Below are 20,578 nucleotides of genomic sequence, written 5' to 3' on the forward strand. Positions count from 1 at the left end.
AATGCACAGTCTCAACGTTCCATCTCCCTTCCTTGCAAAAGTAACCCCGGCACCCCATGGGGAAACGCTGTGTCTAATGAAACCACTGTCTTGTAGCTCAGTGATCTGTTTCCTTAGTTCTTCCATCTCGATGCGGCTCATTCGGTAAGGAGCAACCGAGATGGCCTGGGTACCTGGCTGTAAGTCTATGGTGAACTCGACCTCTCTGTCTGCTGGTAGACCGGGCAGTTCATCCGGAAATACGTCTGGAAAGTCTCGGACTACTGGAATCTCTTGGATACAAACTTCTTTCTTGGGTTTACCTAGTTAGAGAAAATACAAGATTAAGGCACTAGGAATTTAGAAAACTTGCCATTAGGGAAAATCAGTACTGAATAATTTTATTAACTTGTAAATGGCTCCTCGTTGGAAGGATTAAATACAATCTTTTTGTTAAAGCAGTCTATAGTGGCGTGATACGCCGCTAACCAATCCATTCCTAGGATTACATCAAAATCCCTCGTGTCTAACCCTATCAGGTCTACCCTCAATTTCCTATCTGCTATCTCCACGGTACATGCCCTGTATACAACCTCTCCTAGCAATGTCTCCCCCCCAGCGGTAGATACAAGCAATAATGAATCAAGTCTATCAGGTGATACACAAATTTTGGAAGCAAGGACATGTGAAATAAAAGAATGTGATGCACTAGTATCAAACAAAACATGAGCAACGTGGCCAGAGATAGTATACATACCATGTACCACGTCCGGGTCTGCGTCGGCATCCTTCTGGGTAAGGTTGTAAACTATGCCCTGGATTAGAGGCCTTCTTTGATTCTGGTTCCTAGGGCATTCCCTTGCATAGTGCTGGGCACTGCCGCATATGCGACAGGTGTTGTTGAGGCGGTAGCAGGGTCGGTCCCCGTGATCCCTGCCACAGTACTGGCAGATCTTCCCACGTGCTGCCCCTGTAGCCTGAGGAGGGGCCTGGATGGAGGGTTTAGGCCTCTTACTGGGTTGGACAGGCATGGTAGGTGCTGGCCTGGGGAGCGGGGCTGAGGGTCGGGAACTCCCCGCTAGCTGAGGGTGGGTGTCGAAGCTCCTTTCTATGATTTGCGCCTTTGCCAGGACTGCTGAATATGTCTCGAGCTCCATCACCAGTAAGTGCTGTCTGATCTCCGGGCGGAGACCCCACTGGAATTTTCTGGCCTTTCGGCCCTCATCCATCAATGTCTCCGAGGCATGTCGGCCCAGCTCCAGGAACTTACGGGCATACTCCGAAACTGTCATGTTTCCCTGGACCAATTGAGCAAACTCCATTTCCTTTAGGTGTTGGATGTGTTTAGGGAGATACTCCACGTGGAAGGCCGCTAGGAACTGCTCCCAAGTAGCTGGTGTAGGTAGGGTGGTCCGCTTGAGCTCCCACCAGCGTACTGCTTCCCCTACCAGCATGTAGGAGGCAATGGCAGCCCTCTGCTCAGGAACTACTCCCAAGGTCTCGAAAGCTCTCTCAGTCTCTGCCAGCCAGTATTGGGCCTCTTCAAAAGAGGATCCCCCTGCAAAAGTAGAAGGGTTCAGTCTTCTGTACCTCTCTATGAAGCCAGGGTCGATCAAGGAATGAGCGGGGTCCCGAGGTAGAGGGACTAGGGCCGGCTGAGGGTGAACTGGGGGACCCTGTGGTGGCACCTGCTGATGTGGTGGGGGTACTGGAATGTGTTGTGGCGGCGCCTGCTGGTACCGTGGCTGTGGTACCGGGTCGTACCGCGGCTGTGGTGCTGGGTGGTACTGCTGGTACCGTGGCTCGGGATCAGCCTGCTGTAGTGGGGGCTCAACCTGCGATAGCGGAGGAGGTCCGGGTAACTCCCTTCTCTCCTCTCGCCTTTGCTGGGCAGCTACGAGAGCTTCCACCATCTCAAATAATCTGTCTAAATCCTCCCGAAGCAAATTATCTTGGGCCGCTCGGTTAAGTGGGGGCCTTCCTCTCCTCATTTCCGTGTACCTGCATTCACAAGGAATGGTTGAGTAACGATCTATCGGTGAGTATTTCTCTAAGGCACTATTGTGTAAGGGATGAGTCCGATGAAATGCGGCTCTGATACCAACTGTAACGGCCCCGAAAATTTAAAATGAAATGTGTATTAAAAATATCAAATGCGGAAGCGAAGTCAAAATTTCGATTAACATCCCTTACACTAAAACCAAAAACGTGCTCACAAAATATAAAAGATCAAACTAACTAAAGGAGAAACTCGAAAGTAAAAGCTATGAATATGACTATGGAGTCTTTAGGTGTCCCCTTCGTCGTCCTCCTGCAGAACGGGCTCGGGAACAATGTCTTCCTGATCTGAAATGATTAAATAAGGAATGAGCTACACTAGCCCAGTAAAGACATCACGATATCTCACCGTCACGGAGGTAAAGGTGGGTATAAAACACAAAAAGACCAATGGAGCATAATTTACAACAAATCCTTTTATCAATAATAAATCCTTTACCATCCACTTACCTCGGTGAAATTCATAAAACAATATAGAAAGCAATAACATTATCATCATCATGAAATCATATAAACTGTATAATATAATACTTATCACGCCTTTTGTAATTCAATCATTACACAACATATTTTCCTTATTTACCAGCCCACTAGTATCCATGGGGATTCATAGGGGTCCCACTACCCGTTAACCCTTAACACTTGAAATCAGATTCCAGGGCCGTCCCCATACCCCGTCCGGTATGGGTGCCAAAACACATAAAGTCTCCATACCCCGTCCGGTATGAGAGACCACAATCCCGGTAGGGTTCCCTACGGACCCGGTCCGTCCACCATCTCCCAGGATATCTAGTCAGGCTGACCACATTATACAATTATCAATTTACATAATCTTTCATTCTCCTTTTCCTCAGTCAGCATCATCAATTTACATACAAACAAGCAAACAGTAATTTATGCCAAACAAGATAACATACAGCATCGGTTTCTCAGTCATTCAACCCATAATCAATAAAACAGTAAAATATGCACGCGAAACAATGAAATGAAAACATCAGACCTCATACTGCATTTAAAACTGTAAAATATGTCAAATAACAGTTAACCGACAAACACACTAGACTCGGGCTCCATTAGCGACCTTAAGCAATTTTACACATTCGTTGATTCAAGAAATACCGTTTTATCATTATTGAACTTTAATACCGTGATAGGAAATAGGATGAGGGGTCCTTACTCGTTTCGGGGTCCGAACACGGCTTCACAGTGCGCCTACAGGCTGTCCCTAATTTTCCCTGAATTTTTTCCGGGAAACTGAAACGCACTACTGGTACCTGCACGTGTTCCAAAAAATCCCAAATTAGGCCCAGGGCCCCTTTTTGGCCAATATCGCAATTCTGGTACGGCGGCTCCGTCGTGCTCCGGCGGCGATTCGCCTCGGGTTGGCCGTTTTCAGCCGTTTCCTGCCGAATTCGGCCACACTTGCATCGGTCCTTGCGATAAAACAACCCTAGGGCCCTCGGGGGGCCAAAAAATTACGGAAAATCGAAGCTTACCAGCGGCGGTGCTCTCGGGTGTGGCGGCCAGCTTCTCCGGCGTCTGGTTCGTCTTCTCCGGCGAGGGCAGGCGGCTAGGGTTTTTGTGGTCAGGTGTGGGGGTTCTATTTATACCCTTTTGCCTTTTGATCTCAGCCGTCCATTTTGATTTAATCTGGACCGTCCGTTTTTGATTGAATCTGGGTCGTCCGTGCGATTGCATCTGGGCCGTCCGTGCGCACGCTTGATCTGGGCCGTCCGATCGCGCATACGCGGATCGCTAACGTGGCCCGTCCCCGGTCGACGTGGTCTTGCCACGTGGCAGGTCCTGGTTAGCCAGGACTGCTGACTGGGTCTACTGACGTGGCGCTCTTTTTTTTCAACTTAATAAAAATATTTAATAATAATAGTGATAATTTGATTATAATCATAATTATGTTAAGGCTAGACGGGACATTGCAAGAAATGGAATTAACCTAATTATGTTTTACTTTCTTTTTGTTTTAAATACCCTAAAATAATTATTTTGGATACTTAAACTTTTAACTTTCGTTTAAATTAATATTTACCTCGATTTTTTAATTTTTCAAAAATTATCATTTTAGTCTTTCTCAATTATTTATTGTTAACACCGTTTAAATTAAATATCATATGTTAATTATTTATTATTAATATCATTAAATTAAATATTATGTATTAAATTTATAATGCGGTATTAAAAAAAAATTAAATTATATATTTAACCGCGACTTGGGTTTTTAGAAGGAAAAAAAAAAAAAAATCCTCTAATTTCCCTCTTCCTCCGGTGTCGTCTTCCATCATAAACTTGTCCACTCCAGGTGAACATTGATACTCGCAAACCTTTCTGCCTCAACCTTTCCATCGGCAATGGGAAGAAATACAAAAATTCAGATGTGGTGGCAAAATAATGGTTGGGTTGGCGTTGAGGCGAGAAAAACTGGCGAAAAAGACGAAAAAGATACAGTGAAAAAGAGATGGTGGGGTTGAAGGTCATTCCACGGACCATCCAACGAGATAGCTACTTCCAAATCTTTCCTGACAAACACTCCTTGGGTCAATAGATCCATCTTCATCACCCGATTATACTCGTCTTTGCCATTCAGGAAAAAGTCGAGAGAGAGATTTTCCTGAATGAAATCTTGATGTTATTTTCTTTGTTGGTTATATTACAGTGGCACAGAAGTCCAGGAAAGACAGGATCTCATTTCAATCCGTATAGTGATTTACTCGCACCTAATGAGAGAAACCTTGTGATAACTTCAACTTTGTGTTGGACTTTAATGGTGGTTTTGCTCATCTGTTTATCTTTTCTGTTTGGTTCAATCCAGATGCTTAAACTCTATGGCATACCTTATTTGCTGAGTGAGTCAATCAAATTAAAGATTATCAAGATGAAGATTGTCAGATTAGCAATCTGCTCTTTGGTAATTTATGCAAATATTCCATCATATCAGATTTTTAAACCATCTTGTAGAAGCGGTATAAATACTATACATCCCCATTCACACACGCACAGACATATACACCATTATTGCCTGGGAAATTTAGAACTAAAAACTTGCATAATTTTGCATTGCGGACAAAAGCAACAAAGACAATTATGGGAAAGTATTATTGCGAGCCGAGAAAATCTGGGCTATTTCCATTTCATTTGTTCAAGAATTTGATGGGAAGTCTGAGACATGATCACTTCGTGGGCGGTACTGCAGATGTTGTGTTCTGCCAGACTGATCCAAGACTTTTTAAAGATCTTTCAAGCAAGCTCAAGAACCGAGTCTATTTTAAAAGAACTCATCAACTGGAAAGATGGAACTTTTGCTTAGAGATCACTTGATTCCTTTACCCTCAAGCTAGTCTCAGATCAAAACTATGAATTACCACAAGAACTTCAACCTTTTTTCATTTCTCTCAAGGTAAGAAAAGAGAGAGTGAAAAGTTCTTGACGGGCCCCATTAACTGGTTGCTAGTTGATTAAGTGAAAAGAAGTTCACAGAGGCCCATGGCAATCGTCATTTCCCTTCGTCAAGCCCGTCTTGCAAAAACATACTTTTTTGTATCTAACAATTGATTTTTACAGAAACTTTTATTTTAAACCGAAAGCCACATTTTTATCCAAGCATAATGAACATGAGCCCAAGAAATATTAAAATTTTATTTGTTTTGAAATTTCAATTCTATAAAATATGAATAAAAGGGTAAAATATAAATAAAATAATAACTAAATATATCTCTCTCTCTCTCGAAATTTTGATCCAATCCAAACCCAATAAAATCTGAGTCGACCCGATCCACTGGGCAAGATTCGGGGAGAATATGGCATAATAAATTACAGAGGGCAGAGAGTTCAAAACTCCAAACACGGCAGAGCAGGGAAAGCAGAAGTGTGTGGTCGGCAAAGAGCAGTACATTAACCTTCTTTCCCAGACAATATCACTTCACCCTCACGTCACATTTTGCTTTTTACTTTTATGTTATTTTCAAATTTTACTGACAAAAAAGTCAAATATATCTGCCTGCGACCTCAACAGACTTCCCATCAACTTTTTCAATTCACATATATATATATATATATATATATAGCACGAATCCAATTCCATTCTCCATGCACTAAACATGCATTTAGGTTTATATGTAATCCATGCATTGTTATATTTCCACGTGTACATTTTATTTATATATATGTGTGTGTGTATAAATGCTTTTGTAAAACTAACCGTAGTCCATTTATGTATGAAATGATTAACTACTAACCTGATGTATTGAATTGATAAAATCAATTTGTATTTATCTTTTCAACTTGGTGTAATTTGAATTTATCACTAAATATTTACATGATGTTTGAAATAAATCTTAAGATTTCAATTAAACTTATTTAGAATCACACACTTGATTACTGTCATGAGATTAAATTTTTATTTAAAACGTGATAAATTTTTTAATCATGAGAAAACTTTAAAATAAAATTCAAACAATATTTTGAATTTCATAGAAATATGAATTCAATTTTTGTTATTTTACTTTTTTTTTTTTTTTACTAAAGCATGTGTAAATTTTTAAATACATCCTATAAAAATTTACGAATTTTTTTTACCATAGCCGTGTCTAATTTAAAATTTTATTACTAGTTTTTAAAAGAAAATAAATGTTTCTTATTTAAAATGTATTTATTAATTTTTTAAAAAAAAAATCAACACCAATAAATTTAGGGTTCATAAGAAATATCAATACTCACATTTGGGTTATTTTAAAGAAACATAAATGCAAGAAAATATCATGTTTTATTTTCACTTTACAAAAATATAACTATAACATATGAATTTAACATTATTTAAAATAAACAATGGGTATTATAGAAATAAAAATTTATAAAATTACCAATATAGCTCTTCTTTTTCTTCTCCAAGCTTGATTGCACTAGGAATTTTAAATTCAATTCATATAGCATTCAATAATTTTGTTTTTTTTTTAAAATAAAAATAAAAAAAAAGATGTTAAATAATATGTTAATAAACATCTCAATCATGAAATTGCACATGAATAACATGTCCTACCACAAGTATCATCCACAAATCATTTATCACATCAACTCAAAGAAAAAGAAGGAAAACAAAATTAAAAATTATTAATATGTACAAAAAGCTCACTATTTCTGAAAACTATCAGAATTTAATTTAAATACTTAAATAATAAACAAGTAATTAAAGAAATTAATCTAAAACTAATTGAGTCTAATCACCTCTTCACTATTGTTATTCTACTCAAAAATTCTAACAGTGTACGTAATTCCTTTTAATGATCAACTAGTTCATTATACAAATCCTTAAGCTTGGTTAATTAGTTTCTTTTGATGATCAACTACCATTGATGTACAATGTCTAGATCGATCGATTCACGCTTATGCACTATATAAACTATTACGAGAATTAAAATCTTTACAATGCTTACCATTATTGTAATTCATTATAATTTTTCTTTTTTTAAATACTTTAATTTTTCATTAGCTCTTTACGGCATTTCTGTTTCTGATTCTATTTTAGTTATTATTCTCATTTCGATTCAGTTTATATTTTCTCTCTATATCTCTCTCTCGGAATGCCTAAAACTTACTAATGCTAGAAACTTGACTAATTGTAACAATGGAATAAAGCAGCCAAGGAACAAAAGAATTAAAAAAAAAAAAAAAGAGTCATTTAGTTGGAAGAAATATAAAGTTAGAAAATAATTTTTGGAAGGGCGAGAGAAGAGGAAAAAATAACCTAATGGTAAAAGAGATATTTACTCTTCCATTTGAGGGTAAACTATGTATTTTATGTTTAATTTAACAAATTTTATTTTTAGTAGCAGCAAGATTTAATTCAATTATATTTATTTTATAATGGTAATAAATTTTCCATAAATTTAATTTAAATCACTGAAAACTAGAAGAGAGGAAACTGAAGTGCCCCAGCCCCACACCACTGCTCTGTTCTTTTTGGCCACCTGCGCGGCTCATCATTCATCAATTGCAGATCCTGCACTACCCTCTCCGCTAAATTTTGCAACCTCTTATATAGTTTTGAATAAAACATATATTTTTATATCCATATCTTTTTAATTTATTGAAATTAAATATGTGAATAAAATAATAAATAATAACAATATAATTTAATTGATTATTTATTTGAATTTTTGCTAGGAAAAAAAAGGGACCTGTGGGTTTATGGTTTAATTATCAATTTTATTTTCTAAAAGCAAACCCAGAATTTCTGAGATGCTAAACCCACCAATGAAACACGGACTAGACAAGAATTTGCAAAAGAAATTGACTTCTCACGGCGCGTGCAAACATTGTCCTCCCTTCCCTGTTCATGTCTTCTCCCACCCTTTTGCCATCACCACCACCTTTCTTTATTCAAATGCGTAGCCCGCCACCATCCACATTCAAAATTCCTTCTCTTTTTACCTTTTTCATGCCATTGCTTTTCCCTTTTTCTCAACTTTCACGCTTGAAAAACTTCAAATTTTGAAATACCCACAACCCAAAAATCTTTTCTTCTCTTTCAACAATTCGTTTTCTCGTCTGGGTTCTTCAACTTTTTCATGAATTTGGCCCCTAATCGTTTCTATACTTTTAGTAAATCACATTGTTCGTGTTTAATTTAATTGGCATTGCGAAAGTTTCCTTTTTTAGGAGGGTTTTGACTGGTGATTTAAGACATCATGAAGTTCTTATCCCATTCTTCTTCAATCTCATCATCTTCATCTGTTTCTTTTGATCCCAACATGTGCACTTCAAAAAGTGCCACCGCCGGATGTCTTGCCGGAATCTTGCGACGAATTCTCTGCTCCGGCAGCCTCCCTACACACCCATCGGATCACATTACAGAACCCAATTCAATTCCGTGTGATCACCCTCGACAAGATTTCAACTTTAAGGCTGAGCAGGATCCCAAGGTGAGTCCAGGGATTGTGGCAAGGCTTATGGGTTTGGATTCAATGCCAAACATCAACTTGGTTAATACCCAACTGAATCCTAATTCAATCACAAGAAGCAGATCATTGAATTCTGTTGATTACAAAGCATCAGAAAATGAGGATCACTTTCAAAAAAATCTCCACAGAAGGGTCAAATCGTCGTTATCATTTAGAGAGATGCCAAGTTTTGTTGAGCTTGAGACAGAGGAGTTCTTCATACTCAGCTTTGAGAATGAAAATGAAAGAAGAGAATTCACGCCCAAAAAGAAGAAATCTGAAAAGGGTTTTGGGGAATTGAAGCAGAGAAGGAAAGAGAAATCTGAAAACAGAGAAAAGAAAAAAGAGGAGTTGATCAGAAGGAACAACAGGACTTTTTTGAACTTATCAAAAGAGAGCAAAGCCTCTGTAAAGCCTATGCAAGAAGCTGCAGATTCTAGCAGAACTAAAAATTCAAACACTTGTTGTTCATCTGATAATTATAGTGAAGAAATTAATGTTGCTTCGAGGGGTTTAAGCAGCTCAGAAACCAGTTATCATGAGGAAGTTCTAAGTGAAACTGAATCAAACAAGAAGAAGATGATGAGGAGGAGGAGGAAGAAGCAGAAAAGGCATCACTTCGTGGATAAGAGCATTGAAAATGAAACCAGCTCAGAGGATTCTAGCCCTGTTTCTGTTCTTGATTTTGATAAATTCATCATTGATCAAGAATTACCCACATCAGGTTAGTAAATCAAATTCAATTCTCATTCATGATATGCCTTGATTATACAGTTTTTCTATGATTTCACATTTAAATCATAGTTAGTGTTAGTTCTAATTATCATATCTCATAGTAATCTCAACATACCTAATCATAAAATATTTTATTAATTTTTCAATTACCACTATCGATGTTGTATTTTTTTTTTTTTTTCGTTTGGTTAAACAAATTCAAGTGACATTTTGTAATGAGGGAAAACTCCCATCAATAATACTCAAATTTTTTACTTTTTTTAACATAAATAAATTTGTGTTCTAAAATGCTTACTTCTTTTGTAAATTATTCGAAACAGAGAAAGATCCAAGACAGGAAGAGTCAAACCCAAGAAGGAAACTTTGCCCAGAGCTTCAAATCTACAGACAATTATCCCAAAATGCTGGTAGCAATTTGATGGAAGATGATTTAACACCAAACAAAATTGGATCAAGAACAAGAGATGGGGTAAACCAGATTTATATAGACATGTGGGGTGAAATTTGCAGGATGACTGAAACTGAGATTGCGGAATCAAATTGGGTAAACAAACAAGTTTTGAAGATTCAAGATGAATTAAATGCAGATTTTGAATCACAGATTCTTGATCAAATGTTAGAGGAGATAGTGATTCAACTTACTAAATTTCCCATTAAAGCCTTATACTAGTAAGTTGTTGTTAAGACTTGAATCCACCCTGTTAATTTTTTTTACATGTAAAATTGTAAATTAATATATGATAAATAATCTTTTTTGTTTCTATTCTTAGTTCTTGTTTGGTCAATTAAGAAGAATTTAAATTTAAATTCTGCAAGAATCATTAGGTTATAGCAGTTAATGATGTACCTAGCAAAATATTCTGCATTTAAATCTCATGGAAAAAGTTCAAAATGTATATTAAATAATCAGTTCAACTACTTTAAGACTTCCTGCTTTTCCTTAAGCATCAATCATGTCATTATTCTAAAATCATATATATGCATATTTATGTCTATATATATATATATATATATAAACATATACTTATATGTGGACCTATCTCATCTGTATAAATTTAGGTAGATGGATAATTGTCAAAAGCTTGGTGTGACTCAAATTCCAAGATGCCAACTTATAAATTATTTTTTTGGGAAAAAGAATCATAAATGAAGTAAAGAAAATTCCAACTATAAGTAACGAGTAGGTATGAATCGTAAGCAATTTGTTATATTGTGATAAACAGCACTGTGTTTAAATAAATGTAAGTTGATGGAAAAAAAAAAGATTAACTAATTATTTATTTATATTGTACTACTGTGTATGTGTCTAACCATATACTTACAACTAAACATTCCTCTATATATATAATATACATATAAGCACGTATATCAAACAACCACAGGAAGAATCTTGATAATACCAATGATTTTGATTTTTGTGTGGATAATTTATGAACCTTGAAATCGGCCAATTAATTCCAAAAATAAGAGAGAGAGAGAGAGAGAGAGATCCTGACAAATCCAATTTCCATAGAATCACAATTTCTAATCCATACAATTCATTTATTCCCTAATTTATGAAAGTTGGTAAATTGGCATATATGGTTTTTACAAGGGTAAAACCAAAACCAGAAGGGGAAAGCAACCTATAGGAAGTGGCAGCAACCAAAGTTTCATCGCCTGAGTGGATGAAATTTCAACCCAATTTTCAATCTCAACAATAAAAAGAGATTTAATCTTTTAGATTTTAGCACAAAACCAGTTGGATTAGGTATCTGCTCCTCTATTTTCCCAGGCAAAAAATTTGATCTTTACATATATTCATCACCAAAAACGGAATAAACATACATATGTATGTATACATATGTTGATAAACCTCTCAACTTAGCAGCTCTGTCAATTCCTGTGTTTCTTTCTAGTGCTCATCCCACTAATTTCCAAAGACAAAAAGAAAAAGTTGATGAGATGACACAAAAGTTGACAAGGTAACACTTAGAGGAATACCCTTTTCTCACTAGTGCTAAATAACCATCTCAATTGAGATTCATGGAATCAATGCAACATCATCAGTTTACACTTTTGAATGCCGAAAGTAATATAGACAATTCAAAAAGGTAATTAAGTTCACAGCACTTCGAAAAGATAAAAGAAGGTAGAATGGTAATCTTATCACCACACAAAGAAAATCTTGTTTCGGTAATCAGAACTTGCGAAGAACATGTATATATATATTTATATATATATATATATATATATAGGATAAGGAGCTTCATTAACGTAAAATATCTGGGTACATACTGTATACTACCCACCATGAAAGAAAAAAATAATAACAAACCAAGGAAATGGTGTATTCCAGATTTCAATTGCAAATTGAAAGCATTAAACTTGTGGGGGTATGAGCTGATTTAATCCCTATATATTATCATCAGCAGATTATCATTCTGACCCACAACGTTTTTCTACTAGACAATGAAGTTTAAAACTCTAACCAACACAGGAATCCAACAAGAAGATTACAGACTAAAAATTCTTATCCTAAAGGCATTTGCAGAAATGTTTTATACTGCTCAATTTGTTGAGACACTTTTATGGGCATATCCTTTTTGTTTTCTCCCTCTTGTTCGACTGGTCTTGATGAATATTAATAAAGATTAAAAAAATAACCAAAAGAAACTAGTTAAAAAGGTTAAACGGAGGACCATTAAAGAGGCTAATTTTCTTTAAGCCACCATCTGTTCCTGCTCCATGTACAACTGCTCCACCCAAGCAGGAAGTGCCTCTGAACCACCACTGTTAAGATGACACTGCTGCTGTTGCTGTTGTTCTTCGAAATCAAATTGCCCAGGTTTATCTAGAGGGGTGTCCTTCACCAAGGACTGAACCCAAGATACATCAGGCTCATCAGCTATTGCAGGCATTAAGGATGTAGCTGCAGATAAACTGCTTCCACCATTTCTGTACCCAAATGAAGCAGATTTCCGCAGCTTGTTCAGCTCTTCTCCCTGGATACCCCAGTCCAATTTTCCATCCGGGGAACCCCAATCCGAAAGATTGGAAGTCATTGTACTAACTGAAGAAACTGGGGAAGAAAACCCAGAATGCCGGTTCACTGCACTTCGTTCAATGAAACTCTGGCTTCGTTTTGCAAAGGCAGCTGACCTTGAACTCAAAACTGCTGCTGCAGATGACCCAGATGGATCAATGCCAAAGGATGAAGAAGATCCTCTTACTGAAGATGGTGAGAGGTTAGTTGGGTAGCTCGAGCGGAGCTGCTGGTTGATGTTCTGGCGTATCTGCATCCCAGCGGAAGACTGCAGCTGAGAAGCTGCAGCTTCAAGAGAGATTCCCTGTAACTGAGGCAAAATCATAGGATCAAGAGATCCAAAAATGTCATCAAGGTTCGTTGGCCTCACACCAAGCCTATTCAGCTCTCCACTTCGATCAACAGAAGGAGAAAAGGACGAGGCAGATGTGAAGCCATTGTTCCAGCTGGATGGGGAGGAAAGACCAGATATCTCATCAATTAGCTGCTGCTGCTGCTGCTGCCTACGACGTTGACTCTCTAGGTTGAGTAGGTCAATGTCTAAATCCATATCTCTGGCACTGATAGCAGATTTCAATCTACTCCCAGGAAGTTGCAAGGTAGGAGGAACAAAACTAGACTGAGTCTGCCACATATTTCCACCCCTAGGAGAAGATGCACCAGAAGGGGTTAAAGGCGGGGTTGATGTAGGAGGTATTATAACGGATGGAGAATCAAGAGCAAGGGGGCTAATGGAGCCTAAATCAAGTGAAGAGCCACTGGCTGAATATGACCGCGGAGAAGGCACCCCTGACCCAGTTGAGGTATACAGGGGCCTCAGCTCTTCTGGCTTGTGAGCAAAGAAACATACCCTCCTAGTACAGTTTGTCTCATCTTTGCACAGCCGTGTCCGGTACTGTGCAGGATGAAGCCAGCACTCAAAGATACCATGTGCATACTCACAGGCATCCCCTTGCCTGCATGAACCCTTTCGAAATTCAGGACATGGGACACAACTATAGTGGTATTTCCTTGGATCACGCCTCCTTGCATTTTCCCCAGGATGAACAAATGGGCACTCAGTCCAATCATGGGAATAAGCCCTTGAACAGGGTTTGACCTTGAAAGTATACATTCTAAATTCATCAGTCCCATAAATTCCATTCTTTATATCTGGAAGGGTAAGATCAACTGGATACTCCTTCTTCTCAGAAACCTTAGGAGTCGAAATCTCAAGCTGTTCTTGCACATCAGTTTCATTAACCACTTTATCAGGCAAGTCATATGTTTCCTCAACACCACTTGCACCTTTCAGCAAAACCTCCAATGTCTTCTTCCTCGAACTGAAAGCCAAATCACAAACTGGAGCAATCAGGTCACCAGGTCTGTTTCCACTAGCATCAAGAACACTGGCATCAGCAGAAGCAGCAAGCAGGACCTTGACAACCTCAGGGGACGCAGCAGAGCCACCAGCAGCAGCACAATGAAGCGCGGTGGCCCCATCAGAGCCACAAACCCGGTTAACATCAACACCACCACTTTCGATGATATAATTCAACACATCTTTGCTTCCAAACATGGCAGCAATCATAAGAGGTGTCCTCTCCTCAAAGGCCATCTTTTTCGAGCCAATCCTCCTCCCATACCATAAAGTTGATTTATCAATATCAAGACCCATTTCCTCAATAGCGGTCTTAAATCCAGTCAGATCATTTGCAGCAGCAAATTCAAGCAAAACAGAGAAATTGAAGGAAAATCCATCTTCTTTACCCTCCATAATATAACCAGTTTGAGTTGGTTTCCTCTTTGAACCGCTGCACATGGAGATCTCTTTACTTTTCAGACACCTCTCACAATCTGCTTCTACAAAATTGTATGACAAAGAATTAAAAAACATTTACTAACGATAATAGAAAACGTGGATCTTTTCAACTTTTCAAAGCATAAAACTTTTTCCTACAATCCAAACAAGAATCGATTTTCCAATACTGGAAATTTTAAAAAATAAATAAATAAATGAATCAATAAATAAGAGACCCACAAAACAAAAGATCAATCATTCATAAAATTAATGAACCTAAACAGGACCAGAACTGAAAAAATTAATAACAATAACAATTGAATTCAGAGATAAGCGCTCAAATCTCCAAACACCCAATAATCAAAAAAAAGTTCGATAACAGTAAAAAAAATTATCTAAAATTAACCTAATAACTAAACAGAAATCCGTTACCACCTTAACAAACAAGAGAGTATTTAAAAAAAAAACAAAACAAAACAAAAAAAAACCTCAACGATCACATTTACACAACATCTCAACTGTTATGTTCCTAAAAAATAACGAAAACATAAAACCCCAACACTAACATCTCCCAGAATTCCAGAAATAGCAAACTTAGAAATAACCAAAATACAAGACCATCTCTCCAAATTCCATCCCTTTTTTCCCTCATTTTCTCACCCACCAAGCAAAACCCCTCACCAACTGAAACGAACAAATGAAAACCCAAGAAACCAAAAGCGACATACCTTACAAAACAGCAAAAAATGACACCAGAGCCAGAAGCAAACCCCGAATTTGTTTCTTCAGTTTCTATGACACGACTGCTTTTCTTTACTATAAAACCAAAGCCGAGAGAGAGAGACAGAGAGAGAGACCTTTTCTCGTCTCTCTTTTTATTGGGTGTTTTTCTTATTTTCTTTTTTATTTTTTCTATCAAAGGTCAAAAAGGAAGAGCCTGTGAAGCTACTCCAATGACTCCTGTTATTAACCCAGAAGGAAATTTTTTAAAAAAATAAAATAAATAATTTATGTTTTAGAAAAAGGGGAGAGAAAAAAGAAAAAAAAACAAAAACAAAAAGCCCCAACTTTACTTCCCTCTTAAAAAATGAAATTCAAATTCAAATGCAAATGAAATGCAAATGCCAATGTTTAAAAAAAACTGGGCCCACCAGGTTCTTAATATCTAAACTGACAACGAGTCTAAGATGGACACGTGGCGTGTGGTGCGTAGAATCGGCATTAGCCGAGGTGGGCCCCATCGAGATTCCGGATTGTCACGCCTTACGCGTTTTTGGCTTCGGGTGGATGACGTGGACAACCCTGCACCGTCAGCATGTTTTTTAAAATGAACTACTTTATTCGTTGTGAAATTCTGATAAGTTCACTGCCTGTCACTTGCGTAAATGACACCGGCGTTTTATGATTTACGGTAACTGTGCAGAGTGGCATTGATGATTTGCTTGTCGTTGTTGAAAATAAGGGGCGGCTGTGAGTATAATAAACGTAGTTGGATATCGTTGTGACAAGTGCACTGAGGCTATTTGGAAAGCATCGACGAATCGGAGCGTTTCGATGGTCTCTAGAACAAGCCTGTCGTTGGTTTTAAGGTTCACAATAAAAATTTAAAAAAAAAAAAAATTGGCCTTTTTTATTTTTAAAATAATTGAATTTAAATTTTGATATTTAGCACTTAAATAAATCATCCCAATTATTTTTTACCTGCGGGTGATAAAAAGATTTTACAAAACAAAAAAATGATGACAAAATTACTAATTATTTATGAATGTTATTTTTTACGAATGTTTTTTACAGCCCCAATAGTAAAAAGTCGTAGCAATTGAACCTCCACCTCTCTAATAGAGAAAAAAAGAAAAAAAAATCAACCTAATCCTTAAAAGATGAGTTAATTTTTTTAATGACTATTAACAACCTTAATTTTAACCTCAAATGTATAGTTAATATGTTATACGGGATTTAACTCGAAAATCTTAGTTTAGGAATATATAGTATGTTAATGAGTGAATAAAATATAATATAATATAATTAATTTATAAATAACGACTTAGTCATATTAGTATTTAAGTAAATTTATTATTAAACTTTGTTGATATGATTTATATGTAAATATCAGGATAATAATTGTACGTCATATTTTATATAGTATATATTTTTATTAGAAAAAAAAAAAAAGTAAAAAACTGATATTTTTAACTCTTTCATATTCTCTAACTCACCCGCCACGTGTCCTCCCATCGTCAAATTCTTTTGGCATGCCAGTTTCATCTCTATCCCCCTCTTCCTATCCTATAATCATTAGGATATAAGTGTATCATAATATTATCCACGATTAATGAAACATAAAATTATTATACACTACTTCTAAATATAAGAAATTAAATATATAAAAATAATAATAAAGATGAGGCCCCTCCTCAAACACCTTTGATGGTTTCGATCTTTAGAATATATATATATATATTAAGTTATTATTGAATCATTAAATACGTAAAATTAAATAATTATTTAGAAAACATAGATCATCAAGGATATGCATCGTCTTCGTGATTAAAATATTTACCTAATTATAGTACAATTTAAACATCGATGATAAAAATAAAAATTAAAAATACAAAATAATTAAAAGACTTAATTCACTCATAATTTGGTGCTTGCGAATAGAGCTTAAAATAATTCTTATGCATCGTTAATTTTATCGATATTAATATGATTAATATATATTAAAAAAAACGTAATTACATTTTACCTCAGAACTATATATGTGTAGCAACTGTATGTATTGTACTATACTACCACTTTAGTTGCTATGGGACAATACATTTATACTCGGTAAAGGCCAACACATTTATACTCCATAAATCTTGGATTAAAATTAATGCACAAAAAGATAACGTTATTAAATATATTATAACTGCTTTTTACGTACAAAAAAATTAAAAATTATTTATTTTGTTATATAATATACATTCATGATTATAACATAATAAAAAATAATTTTCATATGAAAACATACAAAATTACAATTTAACTCAATGTTAAAATGAACATCAAATGAAATTCAATTTCCATTAAGAACCCAACAAAAAGAAAAAGAAGAAGGCACTTCCTTACTTTTCTAGAAGAACTTCATTTTTTTATAAGTTAAAAATTATTGATGAATACACATTAAATTTTTCACGTTGTAAATAATAAATTAACGAACTAGATTTTAAACATTCGCTAACTGCTACTTGTAACAATTAATATTTCCCCTTTATGTTTTTTCTCATGTCTTATTTGTTTAATTTAATAACTTTTAAATGATGAAGTTTAGATTAATCGCAATTAATTATCATATAATTAGCAGCTTCGTTGAATTTATTATAAAATTTTAAGGTTGTCATTATCGGTAAAGACGCATAACATAAATAAAAATAATAAAATTATAAATTAAATACAGAAACGAAATAATAGAGTTATGATTTATATTTATTACATAATAATTTAGAATGACAATAAGATAAAAAAGTAAACGAAAATCAAATAAATAAACGAAAAACAAATAACTAAACATTCTATGACGACCTTCACTACCTTTTGAATTGAGTTCGGGTAGTGAACTATTTGCAACGCTCTTGTTGATCAGAATTTGAATTTTAGTCTTCTTGATTTAAAATATTAATGAATGGGTGAGTTATACTAGCCCAGTAAGAATATCACACTAATCAAATATACGAAAAATCGAATATTGGTAAAATTCAGAAAAACAACCTATAGAGCCCTTAATTTATTATAAATTCATTTACTATGAAAAAAATTATTTATTCTACATTTATGTAACAAGTTTCTCCCAACAATAACTTATGAATACTCATATTCATGCACAATTATTTATCACATAGAAAATAACAAAAAAATGATCATTTTACATTTTTTACCCACTTACCGATATCATTGGGAGTCATTAGGGATGTCTTCCTACTCGTAAACTTAATATCTAATTAAACAATTAATCGGTCATCCTCATACCCCATCCGGTATGCACGTCAAACATGTCACTACCTCGATACCACGTTCGGTATAAGAGTAAACCATATCTCCCAAACCTTTATAGTAAGTGTAACACCCAAAAAAATAATTTTTTTTTATTTTTGGGTATTGGAATCTTTTTTTGGATTTTGTTTTATTTTAATGGTTAATTTATTTTATAATAATTATGTTTTTAACTTAATTTAATTTAATTTAATAATAATAATAATAATAATAATGATAAAATATGGTAAAATTATTTTTGAGATTTAATTGAAGTTGATTTTAGAAAAAAAGGGGTGAAAATTTAGATTATGGGGGTATTTTTGAAAGAAAAATTAGAAACCAGGGGTCAAAATATAATTTAGAAAAGTTGTGTCACGTCAGCAGCCCCAGCCAACAAGAACACGTCGCGTGGCAAGGAAGCTGACGCAGGAGACCATACGAAACGAAGCCACGTGAGCGATCTGCGTGCATGCGATCGAACGGCCCAGATCTCACGCATGCGGACAGCCCTGATCTCACGCGCACGGACGACCCAGATTGAATCACGCACGGACAGCCCAGATTTATTCTCATTTTAATCGCGATCCGACGGCCCAGATTAAAACATGATGGACGGCTGAGATTAAAAGGATAATGTTATAAATAACCTCACCCACACCCGACCCTAAACCCTACCCGCCAGTGCCCTCACCGGAGGAGCCGGCCGCCGCCACCCGCCACCGCACCAGAGGGTTTTATAACTGTCAAACGAGGTAAATTTTATCCTCTTGGCTCGTTTTTCGATACTGAATTTGCCTATGGTCAAATCGGAGCCAAACCACTGGCTAATCGGCCGGAAAACACCGCCGAAGTCCAGCAGTGCCACCGCAGTTTCTCTCGATTTTTGCCTCAAATGAGGCCCTTTTCAGTTCCCGTTCGATGCAATTTTTATACCACTGTGATCACCATCCTTTTCTCTACAGGTTGACCGGAGCAAAACATCAAACCGCGACTTGCGTCGGAGAAGCCGCCGCACCCGAGAGCTCCGCCATCGGTAAGTCTCTGTTTTTCGTGATTTTTTAGCCCACTGAGGGTCCTAGGGTTGTTTTATCGCAGGAACCAATGCAGGTTTGGCCGAATTCTGTTGAAAACGACCAACCCGTGGCGGATCGCCGCCGCGGGCGGCGGTGTCGTTGCCGGAGCACGGCGGAGCCGCCGTGTCGGAATTCTGATATTGGCCGAAAAGGGGCCCTGGGTCTAATTTAGGATTTTTTGGGATATGTGTAGGTACCGGTAGTACGTTTTAATTTTCTAGAAAAAATTCAAGAAATTTAAGGACATCCCGTAGGCGCATTATAAAGCCGATTTCAAACCCCGAAACAAGTAAGGATCTCTCACCCTATCTCATATCACGGCATTAAAGCTTAATAAATGATTAAACGACATTTTATGAAATCATAAATATGTATAATTAATTAAGATTGCTAATGGGGCCCGAACCTGATGTATTTATCGGTCTGTTTCTGTTTGATGTATTTTACAGTCTAAATACAGCATGGTATCTGATGTATTTATTTTATGGTTTCGTATGCATGAATCACAGTTTCGTTTATTATGGTTTGAATTATTGAAAACCCGATGCTGTGTTGTTTTGTTTGGTGTTCATTACTGGTTTACGTGTTTGTGTATAATTAGATAATTGATAACAGGAAAAATGAAAAAAAAGTATGTGAATTGATAAAAAGATAACGTTGATAGCTTGACTAAATATCCTGAGAGATGGTGGACGGACCGAATCCGTAGGGAACCCTACCGGGAACGTGGTCTCTTATATAGGACGGGGTATAGAGACCTTATATATTTTGGTGCCCATACCGGACGAGGTATGGGGACGATCATTGAATCAAGTTATTAATGTTAATAGTTCACGTGTAGCGGAGACCCCCTATAGATCCCCATGGATACTAGTAGGCTGGTAAAAGAATAAATTTATTGTATGATTACTGAAGTATAAAAGTATGACATGTGCTATGTTACAAGATGTATATGATTTTACGATGG

The 20,578-nt window shown here is 36.3% G+C and overlaps 2 protein-coding genes across 3 annotated transcripts; one reads left to right on the forward strand and one right to left on the reverse strand.

Annotated features, from left to right (window-relative positions):
• The first annotated feature begins 8,329 nt into the window (after positions 1–8,329).
• LOC110810041 (uncharacterized) lies at positions 8,330–10,488 on the forward strand. The gene is made up of 2 exons (XM_022036077.2): positions 8,330–9,708; positions 10,040–10,488. The coding sequence occupies exons 1-2, from the start codon at positions 8,733–8,735 to the stop codon at positions 10,387–10,389; spliced, it is 1,326 nt and encodes a 441-aa protein (XP_021891769.2). The 5' UTR covers positions 8,330–8,732; the 3' UTR covers positions 10,390–10,488.
• Positions 10,489–12,025: 1,537 nt separating this feature from the next.
• Positions 12,026–15,483, reverse strand: LOC110810020 (zinc finger (CCCH-type) family protein). 2 transcript variants are annotated; one of them, XM_088214177.1, is made up of 2 exons: positions 15,253–15,483; positions 12,026–14,537 (listed from the first exon to the last, which is right to left on the reverse strand). In XM_088214177.1, exon 2 carries the CDS (start codon positions 14,498–14,500, stop codon positions 12,422–12,424), a length of 2,079 nt encoding a protein of 692 aa, XP_088070303.1. In that variant the 5' UTR covers positions 14,501–14,537; positions 15,253–15,483; the 3' UTR covers positions 12,026–12,421. The 2 variants fall into 2 exon arrangements, with proteins under 2 accessions (XP_088070303.1, XP_021891740.2); XM_022036048.2 differs by having other exon boundaries at positions 12,026–14,586; positions 15,253–15,482.
• Between the last annotated feature and the right edge of the window lie 5,095 nt (positions 15,484–20,578).

The sequence above is a fragment of the Carica papaya genome, chromosome 2, assembly GCF_054855325.1.
Source record: "Carica papaya isolate Zhongbai chromosome 2, ASM5485532v1, whole genome shotgun sequence".
NCBI classification, from domain to species: Eukaryota; Viridiplantae; Streptophyta; class Magnoliopsida; order Brassicales; family Caricaceae; genus Carica; species Carica papaya.